The 21,522-nt window shown below is 41.9% G+C and overlaps 1 protein-coding gene across 1 annotated transcript; it reads right to left on the bottom strand.

Moving 5' to 3' along the window:
- Positions 1-308: 308 nt before the first annotated feature.
- kntc1 (kinetochore associated 1) lies at positions 309-21,192 on the bottom strand. Its single transcript, XM_079269849.1, has 62 exons — positions 21,139-21,192; positions 20,774-20,905; positions 20,475-20,595; positions 20,154-20,269; positions 19,824-19,902; positions 19,610-19,687; positions 19,493-19,527; positions 19,288-19,398; positions 18,852-18,945; positions 18,526-18,578; positions 18,294-18,406; positions 18,130-18,184; positions 17,941-18,039; positions 17,784-17,827; positions 17,621-17,683; positions 17,444-17,519; positions 17,158-17,283; positions 16,896-17,062; positions 16,700-16,811; positions 16,460-16,603; positions 16,334-16,390; positions 16,095-16,166; positions 15,828-15,947; positions 15,481-15,624; positions 15,296-15,391; positions 15,029-15,132; positions 14,836-14,938; positions 14,616-14,750; positions 14,403-14,522; positions 13,906-13,978; positions 13,395-13,462; positions 12,994-13,295; positions 12,640-12,812; positions 11,643-11,743; positions 11,187-11,331; positions 11,025-11,081; positions 10,772-10,935; positions 10,498-10,602; positions 10,269-10,397; positions 10,057-10,173; positions 9,831-9,940; positions 9,475-9,691; positions 9,002-9,091; positions 8,745-8,910; positions 8,386-8,444; positions 8,084-8,297; positions 7,927-8,000; positions 7,616-7,826; positions 7,235-7,347; positions 7,042-7,097; positions 6,548-6,626; positions 6,345-6,469; positions 6,101-6,236; positions 5,888-5,983; positions 5,613-5,669; positions 5,188-5,242; positions 4,915-4,978; positions 4,518-4,647; positions 4,316-4,405; positions 2,588-2,742; positions 654-756; positions 309-473 (listed from the first exon to the last, which is right to left on the bottom strand). Exons 2-62 carry the CDS (start codon positions 20,894-20,896, stop codon positions 438-440), a joined length of 6,630 nt encoding a protein of 2,209 aa, XP_079125975.1. The 5' UTR covers positions 20,897-20,905; positions 21,139-21,192; the 3' UTR covers positions 309-437.
- Between the last annotated feature and the right edge of the window lie 330 nt (positions 21,193-21,522).

The following is a 21,522-nucleotide window of genomic DNA, read 5'->3' as shown; positions in this document are numbered from 1 at the left end:
GCCTAAAACACATTTACGTACTTCAATTAATGTGTGTATGCAACAGCAATCTATCGTTTTTTTTTTCTTATAAATCGTACAAGTTCGACATTTCATCTCTGACGGGAACTCATTTCTTCTTACTCTGAAATGATTGTGATTTATTTTCAGCTGCAAATTGTTGTCAGATAAATGTTATTTCTACCGCATGTTAGCCAGCAGTTACAACATGAATATACACTTAAACAAGCCAGTAGATAAGACAATAAAATCTGAGTAATAGCCTTAGATTTTTGATATTGATATTTTTTCAAGAATTCCACCACTAATCAATAATAAAAAGCATTTATTCCAAATATTACATGCACAGTGGAAATATAGATAGACGTGCAAATATTTCATCTGAGCCCAAGAGAGACAAAGTAAGAATATATAAATACAGCTGTAGAAATGTCTGTTCATCCCAACCCTCCATTTTGCATGTTGAGAAACTCCTGAAAAAACAAATTAAGTAGAATTACAGATCTGTTATGTTTCTATTACAGATCAATAATCAAACTGATAATGGGGAAATACAAAAGCTACAATAATATGATGAATACAACTAATTAAAAGACAATAAGTCTCCCCAGTATCCCAGACTAAACTGGGTCCAGGAGATCAACTTCAGTTACCTTCAGGCCGCTCGGTGAAGGTGAGCCGTTTGTCAGCGTTTTCCCTCTTTGATGCTCTCTGTGTTCCATGTACTCACGAGCGAGTGAGTCGGCATCGTCCTGACTGAAGAGCAGATGAAAAGAATATGACAAGAAGAACTCAACTCTTACATTTGAAAAGGTCAAACACATATGGTGGGCTTTTGTTTCGGTCTTTATCGGTCAAAAGTCTTGAAACACCAGCGGGCGGTCGGTTATTACACAAACCTAAAGGAGCAATTTTCAACTCTACACACTCAGACTGTGCCTTCACGGGATACGTCTGATATAAAGCTGACAAACAATGACCTGAGCCCACATGGTCCAAGTTCCAGAGCGTGTACACGACGCCACATACGTCATTAAATGTAATGTAGACTACACAGATGTGGCGCTGGAGGAAACTGTGCATCTCACAGCTAAATGTCAGATAAATCAAAAGCATCACTTCTCCCTTTCAATGGACAAATACACTGGCAGTAGGGCTGGGCGATAAATCGATTTAATCGATTAATTCGAATGTGTGCTTTAAGGCGATGTGTTTTATTGAAAATCGAGAAAATCGCCCCCACCCCTTTTTCCCGTAGTAGAGTGCGCGCGCATTGTTTACAAACTAAAACAATGGCGGCCAGCAGCTTCACTGCATTTTGGAGACATTCACCAACTGTACTCCGCATGAGAAGAAGAGTGCCCGGTGGAAAGCCATCACGGATGCAGTCGCGATGTATATCGCAAAAGATATGGTGCCCATATACACCGTGGAAAAGCCGGGGTTTATTCACCGTCTCAAAGCTTTGGACCCCAGGTACGTGCTACCAAGCCGTAAACATTTTTCTGACGTTGCCTTGCCTCGGCTGTACAATAGTACACGCCAAAGGATCTCTGCGGAGCTGGAGGGGATGTCATTCTACTCCGCAACAACTGACCTGTGGTCCAGCAGGTTGACCCAGACACCGATCCACTTGACTGGTGGAAGCGTCACCAACTTAACTTTCCAAGGCTAAGTACTTTAGCAAAGAAATACCTCTCTGTGCCAGCTACAAGTGCCCCCTCTGAGAGGCTTTTCAGTGTGTGGGGGGGGGCATTGTTACATGCCACCGTGCATGCCTGAAGCCAGAGGTAGTAGACAGGCTTGTCTTCCTGGCAAAAAATATTTAGAAAAAACATGCACTACTGTTTAATACTGTTGGTTATGTTGTGAATGCACTTGATTTTGTTTACATGCACTTATTTACTGTGCAAAATATGTTATGTTGATGTTAGATCAGATGTTGCACTTTTGAAAATGTGAATGTTAAAGGGTCATATACATTTTATTTCATGCTGTGTTTGTATCAGTGTATTCAGTTAGAAAAGCTTACTGTAAAAAGTTACATTTGCACAGTTGTTTACAATGGAAGGCTACTATTTAATGCCATTTAATGTTATGTTTAATTTAATTTTATATTTAAATGATTCAGGCAAAGAAAAGAGTGACCAAATACTTTTTGTATACTACAGGCACCTTTCTACAATGTTCAGGTTTTGTTTGCACTTTATTTTTATCAACCTACTTGGGAAAATCATCACAAAATAAAAGAAAAAATTGTTTTCAACAGCTTCTGTCATCTGCAAAAAATTTTGGGGGAAAAAAATCGATTTAAATCGTGAATCGGATTTTTTGTAAAAAAATCGGAGATTTTTTTTTTAGGCCATATCGCCCAGCCCTAACTGGCAGTAAAAGTGCTGAACATAAAAGGTTTCACAACATTAAACATGATGTTTTTGCTGTATTTATAGTTATGGACAACAGCAGCTCGTTTATTAGTCTTGTCCTGTCTTGATCATATTCTAGATATGCTGTTTGCATGTAACATACAGAAACCTGTTCTTTATATCGACGTTTATGTCGATTCCTCACAAAAACAAAAACTTACCAGTTCTGACTGATCAGGTAGTCCACCAACTCTTTCACCTGATTAGGTCGGCCACTCGACACAATGAGCTGCTTCAGATGCTTGAAGTGTTTGGTCTTCAGCAGTTTCTGGTGCTGTCCATTTTGGCTGATGAAGGTTAATACAGTCTCCCTGATCTGAGGAATCATAGAGGCAATAATCACATGTCATAATGCAATACAGGTCAATACAGTTTAAACAAAAAGTAATGGCAAAAAAAAGATGCACAAAAGAAAATATGTTTCAATGCACCAGACATCACTTTTGTCTACATTTTTGTTACATTTCAAAACAAGACAACACTTTTAACATATACACATATATAACATATCATGATACACGATCAAAACTAGTTTCCTGTTTCACAAGTTTACTGATGCTATGGCTGATAGTGTGTGTACACTATATATTTAGTGTTGTGAACGTTATATAGGAACTAGAAAATATTTAATTTTCAAAAGAATATGTACGTAGGTGTATTGCAGTTGAAATAGCTGTTCAAATAAAAGCACTGAAAGAGCTTCATGTTTCAGTTTAAGTGTAAGAATTGAATTAGGCCAGCGGTTCCCAAACTTTTTAGGCCACGCACCCCCTTCTACATCCAGACCGGGTTCACGCACCCCCAATCCCCCCCCCCCCACACACACCTTTAAAAATAAAAAGCAACAGAGCCGCATAAAAATCGGACTAATGAGAGAACAGTTTGCTCGCGCGTGGCGTTTGTTTACAAGATAAAAAACACAAAAAACTCTTCCTGCACCGTGCCTTCGAAAAGGTAACGGACGTACACCAGACGATTGGCCAGATTGGCCACATCTGTAGGCTCGTCTACTTGCAGAGAGTAAAACTCACTCTTCTTCACGCGACCGACTAATGTAGCCAGGATGTCTTCGGACAAAGCATCGATGCGCGCGACAGTGTTGTTGGACGCGGGATCACGTCCAACTTGTTCGCTTCTCTCTCTCCAATCATACATTCCACCATCTCTTTAACATTTTTCCCTCTCCACCACCGCCTCTCCTTCTCCCTATTACGCGGTCAGAATACTACCACAACACGCCGGCTGTCTCCGGCAGAAATGCGCTCATCCACGCACGCACCTCCCCAGCAACGAGGCACATCACCCGGTCACAATACCTCCAGAATGTCCCCGGGTGAAATCCGGGACTTGGTTTTATGGTTCCGAGTGGCGGCGCTCACTCGTTGGCGCTGGGACGCGAGGTCTCCAGCCGCCCCCGCCGCGAGGCACCCGATCGTCAGGTCTGTCAGCCCTCGGAACAGGCCGCGGGTCAATAACTAGTGGGTGGCGGGGTAGAGGCGAGGCAGATCACAGAAACATAAAGACTAGAGTATGGCAAAGATATGTTGATGAGAAACGTATTTGTAATGCGTCAAACACAAACGTAATCAGGGAGAAAATACGTTTGTGGTCAAACGTAATTGAGAATGCATTTTAGTTTTGGGGGAACGTAATTTTTAGGAGACAGGACTGCACCGCCATTACATTTTTTCTCTCGCGCACCCCCTAGAGGCAGCTCGCGCACCCCCAGGGGTGCGCGCACCCCACTTTGGGAATCCCTGAATTAGGCTGAAGTGTCAGTTTTAGTATAAGAGTGAAAGCAGTTGAATTGTCAGTTTGAAGAGTTAAAGATGAAAGCAACTGAGATGTTGCATCTCTTGGAAGTGGTATAACCTAAACGAACATCTAACCTGTGAGGGAACTCCAGCTAGTTCCCCAGTGTTCATGAGCTCCTCCACCTGCTCAAGGACAGCGACCGGGTTACACACAGACAGAAAGCCCTGGAAACAGAAACAAACAGTAATGTTACGACACTGTGATTGTGATAAAAGGCCTAAAAGATTCTTCCAAACGATTCTTTCTGACATGTTTTATTGACACGGCGGTACCAACCTGGATCTGCTGAGCCTTTTTATTGGCACAGGGGATGAGAAGCAGTGTTCCCAGGGCAAAGGCTGGCAGGTTGAACTGTGCAAAGCGATTGGCAATTCCTATCAGGTCCAGATTCAACAGGAAAGGGCACCTTGGGGAGAAATAAACATGAAGAGAATAGGACACATTATTCAGGTCATCAATGCTTTTTTTTGGTAAACAATTTCCAACATTCAGTTCATCAAACCTGTGCGCATGAAAAAGACAGAATTGTCACAGAATGATATGGTTTTCAAAACTTTAACACCCATGCAGTTAAATCTAGCAATGCATGTGTTGCATGTTCACATTCTAACACTAGCAGTCCATGAAAGCAGAACAGTTGGTTGGTAAATGGTTGAATACGAGTACAACATACTTGAGGAGGAGAACAAAAGTCCTGTAGAGTGTTGCCTGTTGATCAGGACTCAGAGGAACCGAGGCTGTGAAGAAGGACACAGATCCGACCGGAAGGAGCATTCAGGATGCATACTCAACACTGAACAGTGCAAACGTGTATATCAAAATGAACACTGTTAATGAACAACCTTCAAGCCGATCCACATCAATTATTCTACCAAAACACTGTATAATAAAAAGGTCAGTCAGCCTTAGGACAATGGAAGTGAATTCACTGTTATAAACTGAGTACCTGAAACAAACGGTGCCAGGATCATACTCCTCCAGGTCCTGGAGAAACTGGAAATCTGGGAAGAAAATAAAGAAAATAAAATGACCGTTGCAACTTTTTCTCCATTATCACTTGTCATATTGTAGCAGTGATGGTCGGAGACGTTTTTTTAAATTTATTTTTCCCACATCTGGGATGTCTGGTGCACTAGTGGTGAAGTCACTAACCATTTAACTGCACATTTCCTGTCTGTATCTCAACTGTCACAATTTAATGCAGGTTGCATTTCACCCGCTTTTCTTCTGATATTTTAAATCTGACGGCATTTCTCATACACCGTTTGGGACCAAATTGTACTTTACTTTCAAAGTGACATGTCTGAAGTAACAGGAAATACCAACATTATTTGCCTTTCTTAAAATAAAAGCGATAAAGTCTGAGATTACCTCCCACAGAGCAGGCACAGCCACGACTGCCTCTAGCACCTTCTGGAGGTGGCTGATCTGAGAGGGGAAAAACATTCACGTTGGTTTTATTAAGTGCAAAACCGAGCCGTCGTTAGTCAAAGTCACCTTCGACAATTTTTACAAAGACTGGAGAAAAACTAAAAAGACATCGTGAGTGAGATACTGCGTTCAATTATGTTTTTATAGAAATTGACTTCTTGAAACGGAGACTAATGGTGTGAATAAAAATATTTTTCTGGTGCGCGTCCTCTCACCAAGTTGAAGCCCAGCAGCTTCTGAAGCAGACTGTTCCACAGCTGAGGGTCGTACACCTGATACTCCAGGCACAGGTCTGCCACCAACCGCACCACCTGAAAGGACAAAGGGTGCTTCAGTTTCCCTGCGTGCAGTTTGAGCGCAACCGTTCATCGTGGAACTAAAATGAAGTAACTAGCTGGAATAGTTTCAATGTTTTAAGTTAAAAGTACCTGCGGCTCGTGACTGTGGTTCTTCCACAGCCCTTTAACCAGGCCCTCTTTGGGGCTACTGAGGAAGGACTGCACCGTGTGAGGGATGTTTAATACCTCCAGTTGAGAGACAAAGATGTAGCACTTGAGGTAATATCTGCATGGGAGTATAAAAATACAGAAACATTAACACATCTTACACACCCCTTACATTAACTTTATAATTAATTATTCCATCAGTGCTATCAAACTGATTTGCTATTACTGAATTTTGTTCTTGGGGATTTGCAACTGAGCCTCCAGAGTGGCCGAATCAGCGAGACGGACGAGACAAAGCAGCGCTCGAGTCCGATGGCAGAAGGTCAGACGAGGCCCAGAGGTGCTGAGGGGCTACAGGAGGAAATTAGTCATGTGTCACTTTCTCTGGACACTTTGTCCAATTTTGACTCGCTGTAATATATTCCTCACCCAGGTTTTGGCAGTCAGGATAGGGTTCAGAAGACGGACAGCATCCTCCATGGGGCAAGACTGCAGCATGTACACCACCCTGAGAGCATCAAGTAAACACAATAAACAGAGAAGCCAACGCATGTTGCTGATACAACTCGTGGACAAATCATCGTGGCTGTCAAATAAAAACAGGGAAAGAGAAACTGCATGTCAGAGAAACTGCATGTCAGAGAAACTGTCAGTTTTAAACTGTACGTGCTGTACAGTACATTAGAAGTACTACATTAGAAGTACAAATAGATGATACAAACTTACTTAAATATAATTATTGCAACACAAATTCTTTGATCTCAGTGATCCCTCACCATTACATTTAAGCACAGATTTAAAGGGTTAATAGAAAACAAAGTGCTTTCTTTTTGATGGACTTTTCATTTAAAAAAACATAACTGGCAGGTATTCAGAGGCGAAACACTGCAAAAAAAAAAAAGAAGAAACGGCAATGTCTGTACCTCATTAAGTCTGGATCCTCCTCGATGTTGCTGACACATTCATGATTACCAAGATCCTTTATCAGAGAAAAACACCTTTTATGAAATGTCTACACAATGGACTCAGTGATAAAACACGATGTAAGCAGATCAACAGGAGACGAACAGAAACAGCGATTAGCTAATAAGAATAGGTAAGCTCAGTGAGACGGACCTTGGTGACAGCAGGGCCTGTTTTGCAGATCCATTTCTCCAACATCATGTTACGGATTTTCAGGAGATCCACGTCGTTGATGGTGGCTATTTCTTTAACCACTGCATGTATATCTGCTCAGAGGTAAATGCTCAAATTAGGATTCAACAGAGCTTTCATATGGAACATTTCTGGATCACATCATAAAGATAGTGTCGTGTTAATAAGTAGAAAATCATTTCTAGCGGATAGTAAAACAATTCAATGTCATAAAAAGCAGCGCAATGCAAAATGGACGATATGACACACTTTAATCCAGTAGCCATCTTAAGCACAGGAAGCTTGTCTTAATATGCTTTACTTCAGCTTCTCCAGCAGACTGATGTGTCAAAGCATGCTCACCGGGATACATTTGACCTCCTGAGTCTCTGTAGCGCTGCTCCACACCACTGTGCTCGTACAGGGCCACGATGAGCTTGGCTGGCAGCCCAGTCAGCTTCAGATGCTCCGGGCTGTTCAGCTGGCTGGTTATCAGGGTATTCTCAGTAGCCGAGCGCTGGAACTGCAGTTTCAGCTTGGACAGAAATGTCTCCCCTCTGGCCCGCGCCGCCTCCTGCTCAGAATCAGAGAGGAGTAGATTGAAACCAACCAGTTTATGAAAAACTAACCAGATAAAGATGTGACGTTTATACTGTATCATTTAAAATACTGACCTCAAGGTTTGGATCCTTCAGCCAGGCATTTCCAAGAGCCAAACAGAACCTAAGAGAATGTGCCTTCTCATGGCCTGGAGAGAACAGGAAATCCTTCAGTCCATAAATACAAAAAACACAAGTAGTGAAGCGGCAGCGTCTAATCTGCAGGTCAGACCTGGTGGCAGCTCCTGGGTGATCTTGTGGGCTGTGGCAGCTGCCCACTCCGGGCTCTGGATGCAGTGGATGTACTTCATCATTGTCTTGGCCACCTTGAAAGTCTCACTACAGCCATGAGCCGGACCCTTTTTCCTCTGCTCCAAGAGTAAAGGCTTCATCTTCTTCTCAAACACATGGTTTACTGTGGACATGTAGAACTTGTCAAGGCTCACCTGGAACGAGACAGGGTTAGGATCAGTTTGGATGAATCTATAATTTTCATTTTTATACCAGCTACTTTTTTAGATTATTGTGCCTTACCTTCATCAGCTTGCTAATCAAAAGAAGTGTCGGGAAGGTCTCCTCACTGAGCTCGGGAGCTAAACACAGATAAACATTTTAGTTTGCTCAGTCTTAACATATCTCAGTAACTCTTAATATTGATAAATCTGGACTGAAGTTACACAAAGATGTCAAACACAGTAACAAGTGTTTGAAGATTTCATTGATCACCCCACTCCTGTTAAAACATTTGAAATGTTAGGACCTCAAACGAGTTAAGAATAATTCCTTCCTTTAAGATTACACCACATTAGATCTAATGCAATCAGAGCATTTTGAGTTTATCAGCTATAATATTGAAGAATGAAAAATAAGACAAGTGACAGAAGCTAACTCACAGATAATCTTCCAGAAATGTTTGCTCTGCATAAGCAGGTGGAAGGGCAGTCTGCTGTTGGACAGCAGGTTTGGCAGCTGGCCGTTTTCCAGAAGATAGGTGTTCTCCACGTCCGAGGCAGGAGAGACGCGCTTGTAGGACTTCAGGTGTTGAAGGAGGCCCATTGCCTGTGTGATTGAGATGCACTGGTTGCTATTCGGCACAAAACATTGTGAAGACAAGGAACCGTTTGATTCTAGAAGCGAGCGTTCTTTTTACCTGACTAACGGAAAAGGTCATCACATTCTCATCTGCGGCCTCGATGATCTTCAGCACTACTTCGATCCTCTCATAGTTGTAAGGGCTGAGCTGTACAAGAAACGTCAGGTGAAAAGCTTGAATTTAGTTTGGGATAGAAACAATTAAATAAATCAAGTACGACAGTAAAGTCCTTTGAGTGCAGTAGTTCAGAAAATTCAAGTAATTGGTTTGGAAATTTAAAAGCGGCATTTAAAAGCAGCACTATAAAACACATGTGGATAAAGCTTTTCCATGTTTTACATCTACCATTAACAAAGCGCTCTTGTGTTGTATGTTTTTTCTTGAATCAGTTGTCTTCGATGAGCCTCTGGGTGAAATTTAAACAATTTTATTCGATCAGAAGTGATCAGAAACGGGGCAGAAAAACCATTAACACAGAGCCCTCATGTTAAAAAGAAAAGGCTTTGAAGTCCCCCCCCCCATGCACAAACCTTGACTATGGCAGCACAGAGACTGTCGGTGAGCTCGCTGGTGTTGTGTAACATCGGGATAATCTGCAGCACTCGCTCCAGTGCGTGTGCATGACACAGCGGCTGCATCTCTCCCTGCCCTGTGCCTGGGTCACCTGCAGCTTCCTCGTCGTCTTGGAGCAGCAGTAAAGTGGTAATGTACTGGTTGATCACACGGTCACGGTCCAGACCGAAGGTGCTGCAGACGGGAGCAGAGGGTGAGCACAGCGAAGGAAAAGAATACGAGACCTGCCCGACCGTCCGGGACACTTCTGGACCATAAATGAAATGCATGGATACAGATTGAAGAATGTGACTTTGTAGAGTGAGCAGCGGACCTGCAGTACTGGAGGATAATGTCTGGAGTGATTCTGCGGTTTTTCACCAAGTCAGGAATCAGACTACTCTTCATCTCAGGCCGCTGACGGAACACTGGCTGGATGGATATCTGTTGGCGAGCAGGAGCAAAGCACGGCGAACGTCAAAGTCACGCTAAATGTCAAGTGAAGAGTGACAATAAGTTGTGAAGTATAATGTGAATAGAAGTGGTTTTCATCCACACACCTCCAGTTTGCCAAGCTTGATGCCCCATTCAGCATCAGTGATGACAGAGAGAAACCTCTCTTGTTCCTCTGCCTCACCGTACAAGCAGCAGAGATCAGCCCCGATCCTGGCCACAGCCTAAAGCAGACAACGACAATGTTCACTATCGAAATCAAAAATGTAATAAAAGGTTTGACGCTAAAGTTCAGAAGAACGGTGAACATATTGCCTACCAAGATTTTGTCATAGTTTTGCCAGGTGTTGTCAATAACCTTCCACAGAATTTTGAAGACTTCTGCTTTGGAGAGGAGTGTACAGAGACCGATGGCCAAATCACAATCAACCGCCCTCCAGTTGAACACCTGCAGCCGATATAAATAGAGATACGGGGATTTTAAAAACATATTAAAACGCAGTATATCGGCTACTACCACCTCGTGACATCAGTCTCAGCAGACTCACCTTGTACAAGAGAGCCACAGCAACGGCATTCAGAGACGAAGTAGTTGTCTTTCGAAGATTAGTTAAGCAGAAATTGTACTTCCTAAGCTCTTGGGTATCATGAAGCTGAAAGAAGAGTTAACAAGTTTACTGTGACATTATCACGATACACATTACAAAATATGTTTAGCTCTGGCTGACCGGCAAGTAGCTATCGCTATGACAAACGGCACAATTGATCCAGAAACACATGGCGGTGGCGCAGATAGCACCACTGGATATGTCGCAGCCATACCTGTTGACTAAGCTTTACGTCCATAACATTAGAGGTGATGTGCTGAAGGCAGCTGCCGTATGAGTTGACCAGCACTCTGAGGGCCAGCTCCAGCTGACTGCACTCCTGTAACATCTGTAACATGTTGGACAGGGGACCCAGGAGGGGCGGCAGGTAGTTTGAACCTGTATGTGGGCCACGCAAGACACAAGGTAAACTTTCAAAAACGACAAATTCAAGGAAAAACAATGAAATATAAAGTTTTCGTACAGACCGTCTTCGAATGAGCAGTGTGCCAGACAGGAACAGTCCAGTGGGTACAGCTTGGTATCTGCAAGATTAGTTGTAAACTGGTGAGCCCAGTCAGCTGTAGACTATCTGGAGGTGATGAAATCCTAAATTGACATTGAATAGATGATTCGTTTGAGCATCTTACCCAGAGAAACCGGTAGCAGGCAGTTGGTAATTTCATATTGGACTGGAAGCGCAGACACTGGGTCCAGAACAATGCAGTCTTCACTAAAAACATCCTGAAAACTCCACTGAGAATGTGGATCCTTTTCTGTCTCCAAAATCGAATCCTGTGACATCAAACAATTCAAATACAGACATTTATTGTCTGCATTTAGCAAATTTAAAGAAGAGACGTTTCATCAATTTTAACTACTATCAATAAAACAAGAAGTATTTTACTGTAATTGAACAACTTCCTGCTATAAAATTACGTTAAATGAACTATTATTCACTAAATCCTTTCACCAGGTCGATTCACAGTTTGTAACTTGCAAAATACAATGTCTGATTTAAATATATCGTGTAACATATCGAGCATAAACCAGAGCAACATAAAGTAAACTCTGTATCATTCTATGGAGAAAGATACGATACTGACCTTGGCTATGAAGCCATAGTTGTCTGATAACTGACACTGATGATAGACATCCATAGCTAGCCGTGTGCACTTGCAAAGCTCCAGACAGTCCAGGAGCAGATCTGCAACAGTTATTAGAATATTTACTTACGTGATTTTACTTAACGCAGCCAAGCTCCCTCTGAGAACAGTTGTCTCATTGAACTATTTAGTCTGGATGTTCTTTCAGATTTGCATCTTCAGCAACACCAGATAAAGTACCGGTATTGGAAATACTATTTTTTTCTTGTTCTACAGCTGTGCTGTTTGTGTATCATCTGTGTGAATAGTAACATATTTTTTAGTTTTTACTGGGTTTAAAAGGAATACTTCACCCACAAAATCATCATTTGTGTATCAATAACTCACATCGTGTTACCTTGAATTCTTGAAGAAAACGTTATTCTCGATTGCCTCCACGTTGAGTGAAGAATCAAAAACTATATCAAAACATCTGTATTCAAACTCGGTACAAGTCTCATTTATCCAGTCGTATGCTCACTACTTCCCAAACAAATGCATTGGGAAGTAGTGAGCATACGGTTTATAAATGAGACTCAGATTATACTGCATGCGTTGTGTGAGTTTGTGAACAGATGTTTTGACATAGAGTTGCTGTTGTTAAACACATTTCCTTTAATTCGAGACATTTCTCAGATTTTTTATGATCATTGGTTCATAGTGGAGGCATGCGAGAAAAACAAAGTTTTCTTCAAACATTGAAGGTAATACAGGGAGAGTAAACTGATATACAATTGGTCCTTTTGTGGCTGAAGTATTCCTTTAAGATGAGACTGAGCCTTCCTTTTTCAGTCTAGTTTTCACAACAAGTGTTTTAATTTTTAACTGCACGCTTACAACAAACTAACAAAACTGTGTCAAATCTAATAGTTGAATTGTGAATCCAGCAATGATTCGCAGAACAGCTATTGATTGACCAACGTAAAATTAAGTTGAATATCATCATTGATTTCTTTACCGGAGTGACACGAAGCGATAGCCTGGCAGGCAAGATCATGGATGACTGCTGGCAGGTCCAGGTCTTCAGGAAGCACCATTGGAACATCTGCCTCCAGCATCTGGCATAACATCTTGGCAGCAGTGAACAAAACCTTGCCTGTGCAGGTGTTATTGTGGTGTTCATACAGCTCGCTGAAGATATGGAGGAAGAGGACAAAGAAAACATTGGAGATTCTCCATGTGACTCATTGGACAGGGATGTTAGTCTGAATTAAAAAAACATTTAAACAATTCCTCTATATTTACACTAAGAACTCAAGGGTGAAATAAACGAAACCCCTGGATTCATGCACACGGCACAGCATCCACACACCTGAGGATCTTGAGGGCCTTGTCCACCTTGCCCACTCCTAGAGCTTGCAGAGCTAAATCAGACCACAGCTCCTGTTCGGTGCGCTGCAGCTGCCTTCCTAGACGACGTAAGCCAGCTTCTGTGGAGATGGTCTTGGTCTTGCCATCGGGGTCATTAGACACAACTGGAGTTGTCGTGGCCTTCCTCTTAGATGAGCGGCGGCCATGTGTGTTTTCGTAGGCTGTGATGTGATGCTCCTGGATCTGCTTTCTGATGTTTGGATCCTCATAGTTTGAGGGGGTGAAGAAAACATCAAAGTCCTCCTGAACAAACAAATAAAGAGGTTGCAGGTAAAACAAAACATTATGAAAGAACAGATGGAATAATAATAACACTTAAAACATTCCTTAAATGAAACTTACCTGTAGGTGGGCGATCGCCTTGAACATGATGAGGTTGTTCTCACACTCCATGCTTTTAAGAGCATCATCTACAGAGGACATGGAACCTGGTGTGACACTTGGCTGTTCAGGCAAATGTTTATAACATTGATTTTCCTAATCTTTAAACTGTGTTTAGACAACCACTGGGTCTCATGCAGGAAGAGATTTCCTCTGAAATTTTGTTTTTCCGATTTCAATATCGCTGAAGTTCTTCTTCTTCTTACAGCCCTTTTTTGGTAGCATCTCTCCAATTTCTTGGGCTTGTGCACAAAACCTGCCCTTATATAGTGTTTAGGTTTATATAGTGTTGGATGTTTTACTTTCCTAAAACATCCAACACGTGGAGGTCAGAGCCCTGAATCAGCTTAAGAGCTGGAACTGAGAAGCACACATTGAGCTACTCAAGAAAACATCAGCAGGATGGGTGTTTGCTGACAGAGACTGTGGACACATGTTCACCCTGCTGTTCATGTTTCAGGATTGTACTTACGTTTTTGGATTGTATGAAGGTATTTCAGAGCCTCCACCATCACCTGAGGTATGACCATCTGGTGTTTCTTGTGCTAAGAAAGACAGAGACAGAGTTGAGATATACAAAATGTCAGAATAAATGTATGCTGACCATAATGCTGTTTTATTATGTTCTGATCTTGAGGCTGCGATTGATTTAAGTTTCATGTATGGTCTACCACTAGGAGTATTTGCCTATAGCTGCGTAAGCATAATCTGAACTGCGATCACAGGCGGTGAGGAAAAGGCTCCCAGGCAGGGAAGCTCCTGGTATATCATATAATCTCTCAGTTGCAGCAGAGGCGTAATGTTAACGACATCTAAAGCGAAGCAAAAACAAAACACTAACTCTTAAAATGCGACAAAATATGATTCAGAGGTCTGGAAATTGAATCCAGAAAATTGAGCAGGGAATACAAGCACGTAAAATGCAAATTAAGTTTTATTTCAGACACCTGGCATCTTCCCTCTCCTCACCTCATCAGATATGTGGGCTTTGTCCTCCAGCTGCAGCCGAGCCCAGGATGTGAGACGCTTGATCACACACTCTGCCTCTGCAGAGGACAGCCTCTTCAGGACAGTCATGCTTTCCTCCGTCTGAAAGTAGCAGAAAAGACTTCGTATGCCATGGAAACATAAAAAGAAACATTTAATCTCTGTGATTTCATATTTCCATGTGGATGAGCATACCTTGCCTTGGCCAATCAGCTGGATGAGATACAAGAAATTGATCTGCGAGGTTGGAAGCTTGTAAGCGTCAGCTAATGTCAGGGAGTCTTCTAAAGACATTGGAAAGTCTTGCTTCAGGATGTATCTAATCGGCGTCTGGTAAGAGATATACAGTATGTGAAAGTTCATAGGAAAGCACACGGGTAGTGAAATGTCACATTATGAATGAGATCAAAATTACCATAATCAGAGTGCTATTAGAGCGGTTGAAGTTGCAGATCCCATAGCCCCTGAGAAGTTTCCTGATTTCCATTAGACGGTAACTCTCCTTTAAAAGTTTTTGTCTGGGGAATACATCAGTAAATAAAAACGGATAATATTACCAAATTTTACAGTGTGAAAGTATTTTCACAGTGAGGACAATGTAAACATACTTTGGTCCATCCATCTCCAGGTACTGCTGAACCAGTTTTTCTATCACATGACTCCAGGGCACTACAGCTTTCTGCATGATCTCCAGCACAGCATCCACCATCAGCTGCAAGCAAATACAATAATGTGGTGGGAAAAACGTTGTTGATTTTTACGATCTCAGTGATTCTTGTTCATCTGCTGCTGTTATGGCTGTTTTCTCACTCAAGTATTTGCACTCACAAAATGTTAAACATGTCGTGAACTGTATGTGTAGTGGTGAAACTTACGTCAGTATCAGTCATGCAAGCTAGCACAGCCACTGCTTTGGCTTCCCATTCTGTGAAAAGTGTCCTAGTCTGAGAACTACAGCGCTCCAGCAGATCCTAGTGAAGAGAGGAGAAATATTTTTCACCAGGTATTTGGGAAAATGAAAGGTCTGTTCCCGGTGGGCTCGGCAGTGATGGAATTTTACCTTGATGTACTGGAGAAGTAGCTCATTTAAAGGAATCTCACGCTCTTCAGTATACGGCAGAATCCTGCTTTCCACTGTGGCGGCAATCAGCTCTGGAGCCGGCACTTTGTCCAGCATGAAGAATGCAACATTACGAACACTACCCTTTCAAATTCACAAGGAAGAACAGTGATAAGGATAGGAACAACCACGCAAAACCCAATGTAGATAAAAGTAAGATTTTCTTTATCATTATGAAATCAATGGAAAATTGCAGGTTAATAAAATACATGTTTCCTGCTGAAGATATCAGTAGCTTGCTTGAAACTCAGATATAGTTGGAATGTGTCACGAAATATGAGAGAAACCTTCTCAAAGACTGAAAGTGAAAGACTGCAGCTGTATTTCTGGTGGAGGTCCAGGAGCTGATGGAGGTTGGACACCAGGGACTTGAGGTTCTCCACCTCCTCTGCACCGTAATTATCATCCTTAAAAAAAAGAGAAAAGATTTTAAAAAATAGACCATCGACCACATTATGTCACGATAATTCAGTTACAATTAGCTCCCACGGGTAAACCATGATTGCGAAGCCACAAAAATGTATAGCGGAAAGAGAACCGTGTGTCTAACTTACAGATTTCATCCATGTCCACAGAGAAGGCAGTCCAACCACAGCCAAGTCCAACCCGTTCTGGGGCCAAGCACCCTGGAACATATTACATGTAGAACCATTGGTTCAACTATTGTGACTGATATGTACAACTAACTGAGTGATGGGCGGTGCTATTGACCATTATACATCATTGTTATTTTAGCCTGATTTTACTTAACTTAAATGTTTCAGGTCAAAATAGTTTTTGGTCTTTTATTTACCTTTTCTGTTAACTCCAAATTCCTTGCCCTCTGCTCCAGCCATCTCGCCAAGACTTTCTATGGGCACATAAAACGTTTACTCCTGAAAACATAGCACCAGACTTTGAAACGAGCAATGATTCCTACCTGTCCTGTTGGAAGTACCCTCCTCACAAAAGGAACAAAAACGGCCCTAAACCAAGAACGGAGGTCTTCGGATGGCAGATCCTCTGGGATGGCACTGAGCACGGCTTCAAGCTTGCTCTCGTCAAACTCTGCTGCAATCTGTCCCTGTTACAAAACCCGAGAGTAAATTTCACAACTGGGCCCGACACCAAGCGTTTTCTCCCAGCGCTGTTTCATCGAGTGCATGAAGCTGTTCTTTACCTCATATCTGAGCCAAATGAGTTGTGCACCCTTCATGTCTCCCTCTCTTAGGTGGGTCAGAATTTCTCCTAAATTGTCAGTGCAGTTCAAAAACTCAATCCAGGCGATGCCACTATGGATGACAGAATAACACATACATTATGACCAAACCACATGATTGAAAATGTACGGTACAACACAAGAGACTTTGATTTACTTGAAGTTATCCGGGCCGTGCAGGCTGCAGAATGTTGCCAGCCTGGCCAAAGCCTCCTGGATCTGTAAGGAGGAGTATCGTGTGGCAGCATGGTTGAGCATCTTCTCTGCCGTCTCAAAGGTCGGCCACGGAGCCTTGAGGCAGTATTCCACCACATACTGCTCATCCTAGGCAATGCGAAAAAAAAAACCCTCTGTTGGTGAGGAGGTTGAGGTGATCAACATGTTGGAGCTGTAAAATGAGATTAGACTTAATAACTGACTTTGATCTTCATCAGGTTGGTTTTGGCCTCCTCCACAAGTTCAGACCACACATCCTGTCCGTAGCCACCGACCGATGCAGAGGCCAGCTGCTCCAGCACAACGTCAAGCTTCACCTTGTACACGAGCTGAACACAAATAGGATTGTTAGTTGTGTATAGCCCCAGTTAAGGTAGTAATTTACCACCAGCTAATACCAATTATATTGTACTTTTCTGCTCTAAAATCCAACTTCTCTTGTAAAATATCTATCATATTCTACTTCAATAAATTGTACTCTTCACTTACCTCTACATCCAGCTCAAATGTGATGGCAAACTTTTCAGCTTCCTCAAACATGTGTTTGTGAAGAAGTCGGCTGAGTCTGGGGATAGAGAAAAATCAAGTAAGTCAAATTATACTGACATCACATACAGGACACAAACCTCAATTAATGTGGAAATGTATCCAATGAAAATGAGGTACCGGTTCTCAGGCAAAGCCTCTGTGAAGCATCTGACAACAACAGCAGATATGGGCTCTCCACGACTGCTTGACAAAGAACAGGGGAGAAAAAAAGACCACTTCATATTTTTGAAACATTCACCGTATCGTTCAAGTACTGGCTGAACAGCCAAACATGTCCTACCTTTCCGGGTCCTCACCAATCCCCTCAACTAAATAAATGGTATCCTGAAAGCAGAGGATAAAACAACCGAGTTAAATGTGCTGACATATTAACATCCGTAAATAACACGCGTCCATGTGTCCGTCCATATAACACGTTTTAAGCGTTGATTGTTTACCATGTTTATTTTTGTCTGGACAAGACAGGAGACTGAGGAGACATCAAGAGAGTAGCAAATAGTCATGGAGGGCAGAAATCGTATTTGCAGTAAGTTGATCTGAAAAATGAAAAACCAGCACATCAAGTTCAGAAGAGGCCGTGAGATGATCATCTTTTACAGTTTCTTCAAAAGGAGTTGCACTGCTACCTGACTCTTGTCTTGCTTTGTCAGTATAATCATCTTCATACTGCCCTTGTCTTGGCTGCAACACATACAGATCAGTTTTCAACATTATTTCATTGAGGCACATTCCTCTGTATACCGGTACATACATTTACAGCTACTGTATGTGATACAACATAGATACATACGCCACCATGGAGGCAGAGCCACATTCTGTAGTGAGTTCAAAGTCATGAATGGCAAGATCCTGCCAACAGTGAATCATGACCAGGAAGTGTAGGTCCCAAAGGCTCAGGGCATCCTGCAGCCGAAGACAAACACAAGCAATCCATATTGCATGCAATTAAACCTCAAAATACTTTTGATCGAACCTCATGCAATGGTACATCTAACGGCTACAGGTGATGGCACTGAACTCACCTCAGTATCAAGAATATACAAGTGATTTTCCACCACCACCATCTTCCTCACACCTTTTGAAATAAATAGGAGATTTAACAACCCTCACACAATCTAGTCTTAGAGGCATTATAACTTTTTACTTGTTTTGCAACTGTACGCTATTCTTATCTTTTCCTCAATACTTTGTGATTCACTATATATATTTAGATTATTTCACCCACTCATGTCCATCACTAAAATAAAGTTAAACAATACGTATGAAGATGGAAATACATGTTTAGTATCTTGCAAAGGGCACATTAAGAAAGTGTAACGATGTCCTGAACATTGGGGCAAGACCTTACCTGGAATTAAGCTGTTGTTGATAGAGTGAGCGAGGCACATCTTGCCCTGATGAGGGTCCATCATCCAGTGAGTCACAATACTTTCTTTATCCCCCTGTGAAGATAATGTTGTGACAAATTACATCAAGAAATACATGTTGTTTTACTGCTTTATATCAGCAGTAACTATCATAACTAGATAGGTTACTCCATTTCTAAGCTTAGTTCAAAGTGTGTCTTAATAACATGGTAAACATGAGTTTCATTTTCAGCTTGAAAACACACTTCATTAGCTTGTTCAGAAAAATGAGACATGCAACAGCATCGAATAAAAAAATGGAGGGACTGAAGAAAACAAGCGACAAACATTTGAAGTACCATCGTCCATTATGCTGTCATTCACAAATAACCAACGTATCATTGCTGCAGTTGGTACATAAATAAATAAAACACTGACCCCGATCATTAAGTGGATTTCAGAGCCCAGATTGAACATCACCGCGGTGCTGCAGCCCTCGTCATGGTACTCACTGGTGGAGCAGAAGTCTATCTTCATGAGCGACTGGAGCTGAGTTGAGGAAAAGTGTGATTATAGTTCTGCTGTAAAAAAAAAAAAAAGAAGAAGTTTGTGATCGCATTGTCAGATGATTGCCTGAACTTACCTGTTTCAAAGCTCCCAGGTCCATGTTTTCAAAGGCTGTAGAAGAATAAATGACTAGTTTGGTCAATACAGTCGCTCCAATAACACTTTCAGTCTACCGCACATGCTCTTTGGATACCTGTCTCGATCTTTGCCAATGCAAGGTTTGTAATGTGGAAAAATCCATCCTTTATGAGAAGGAACCCATGGTACATCCCTGTCAACAAAAGACATTGGAGAAATTGGCAACACACCATTCATTAAAGATTCAGACAAAAACATCATTAGAAATTCATTCAGCTTTCCATTGCACACATACACCTTGATTTCTCATATTCACAAAGAATTCTTACCCAAGGATGCCTTGTTTTCTTCTATGATGAGATAGCGGTACGTTTTCTCATCTTCACTGGATGGTTTCTCTACCAACGCCTACAAACCCAGATAATAAGACGACATGTGAATGTCCATAAGTGAAACACGTTGGGCAACTCAAACTCATTCAAAATAAAGACACAAAGTTTTTAGGATTATTATAGCTGGTCATCTAAAGTTGAATATTTTTCTTAAAATGTTGTAGATGAAATCTGTACATTATAACAAGTCAAGGCCAGACACAGAGCGATCAAATCTCATGTATTCCTACACTATTAGGCCTCACAGTTATCAAACAACACTCGTACCCTGGTGAGTAGGATTCTCTTGGTTGGCACATAGATCAAATGCAAGTTTCCATTTCTTTCACAGACCACCAAAAACTGTCCTTCCAGGCATACATCAATGGCATCCACGTCAGTTCCTTTAAAACAAGTTGAGCGATTAACATACAGAAAGTTACCCAGAAATGTTAAACTGCATCGATAAGAAAGGGATGATGACTGAACTTTTACAATATCTTCAAATTGATTTCGTTTGAATTATACAAGCAGGCCTGACACAGAGCATCGTGACTATTGGACCCACTGGTTTGAGTGCAGCCACATGACGTCTGACTAATAACCTACCAAAATGAAGAAGCAGCAGGATGGTCTGATAGTTGTGGTCAAACAGGATAACTGTCTTGTCAGCAACAACAACGTTCCAGTTTGACCCACTGGAGGAGGCGAGACGGGGATCAGTCTGCACCTGCAAGAACCAGCATTTCCATGTAATCACTGATCAGTGCTGTCACGAGTAAAGTGTTAAACTGTACCTAAAGGCCCCACTACTATTCACTGTGGTACCTTATCTGGAGCGACAGGGATACATTACAATAGCATATTCGAATTATTGTAACGTTAATGTAAGTATTGACATCCATTACCTCATTTTCTGTGGAGATCTTCACCAGTGTGTCCACCTGATACAAGCCGCTTCCATTCTCCTCCTTGGACACACTACCCGTGTCCTCGTTGGTCAGAAGCTCAACTTCGCTCCACGTCGCCATGTCCACGAGCTAAGGTACATGGAGGAAATGTGACACATGCGATACATTAGCATTGCTAGTTGACAATGTCCACTTAATCTAGTAATTCAGTTGCACCGTAACGTTATGATAACGCTAATGTTCGTAAACTAATTCAGCGGAGACTTACAACAACAACATTTAGACTACCTGCTGATGAGCGATGGTGAATTAGCCGACAGTCGACGACAAAGTATCTAACGTTACAGTTGATAGTAACTTACCACTCCGTTGAAGTGACCAGACAGCTAACGTTACAACGCAGAGGTTATTTAGACGTAAATCAATAAGAGATTTAGAATTTGGCGGGTTTCGGTAGAGTCACTTTGGTTGTTTTTCTCCTGAGTTTTGTCTAACAGATACAACTTCCATTCCTGGCTAATTATAAACCATGCTTCATTGTTTAAGATGACCTAAATTAAACCACAACCACAATCCATGTTTCAATAGTATCCATTTGTGATCCAAACGTAAGCATTTAATTGACGAAGCTTGTTTGGGCTGTATACAGTCAGAGAGAAAGTGCCGCCTGACAGGCTGAATTTCGGGAAAAAGCTAAGGGCTTCAAACAGAGGGGCGGGACATTTCAAGAACATCCGGAGAGCTTT

This window comes from Melanostigma gelatinosum (genome assembly GCF_949748355.1).
Source record: "Melanostigma gelatinosum genome assembly, chromosome: 6".
Classification (NCBI taxonomy): Eukaryota; Metazoa; Chordata; class Actinopteri; order Perciformes; family Zoarcidae; genus Melanostigma; species Melanostigma gelatinosum.
The sequence above is the reverse complement of the archived record's forward strand: the minus strand, read 5'-3'. Positions and strand labels throughout refer to the sequence as shown.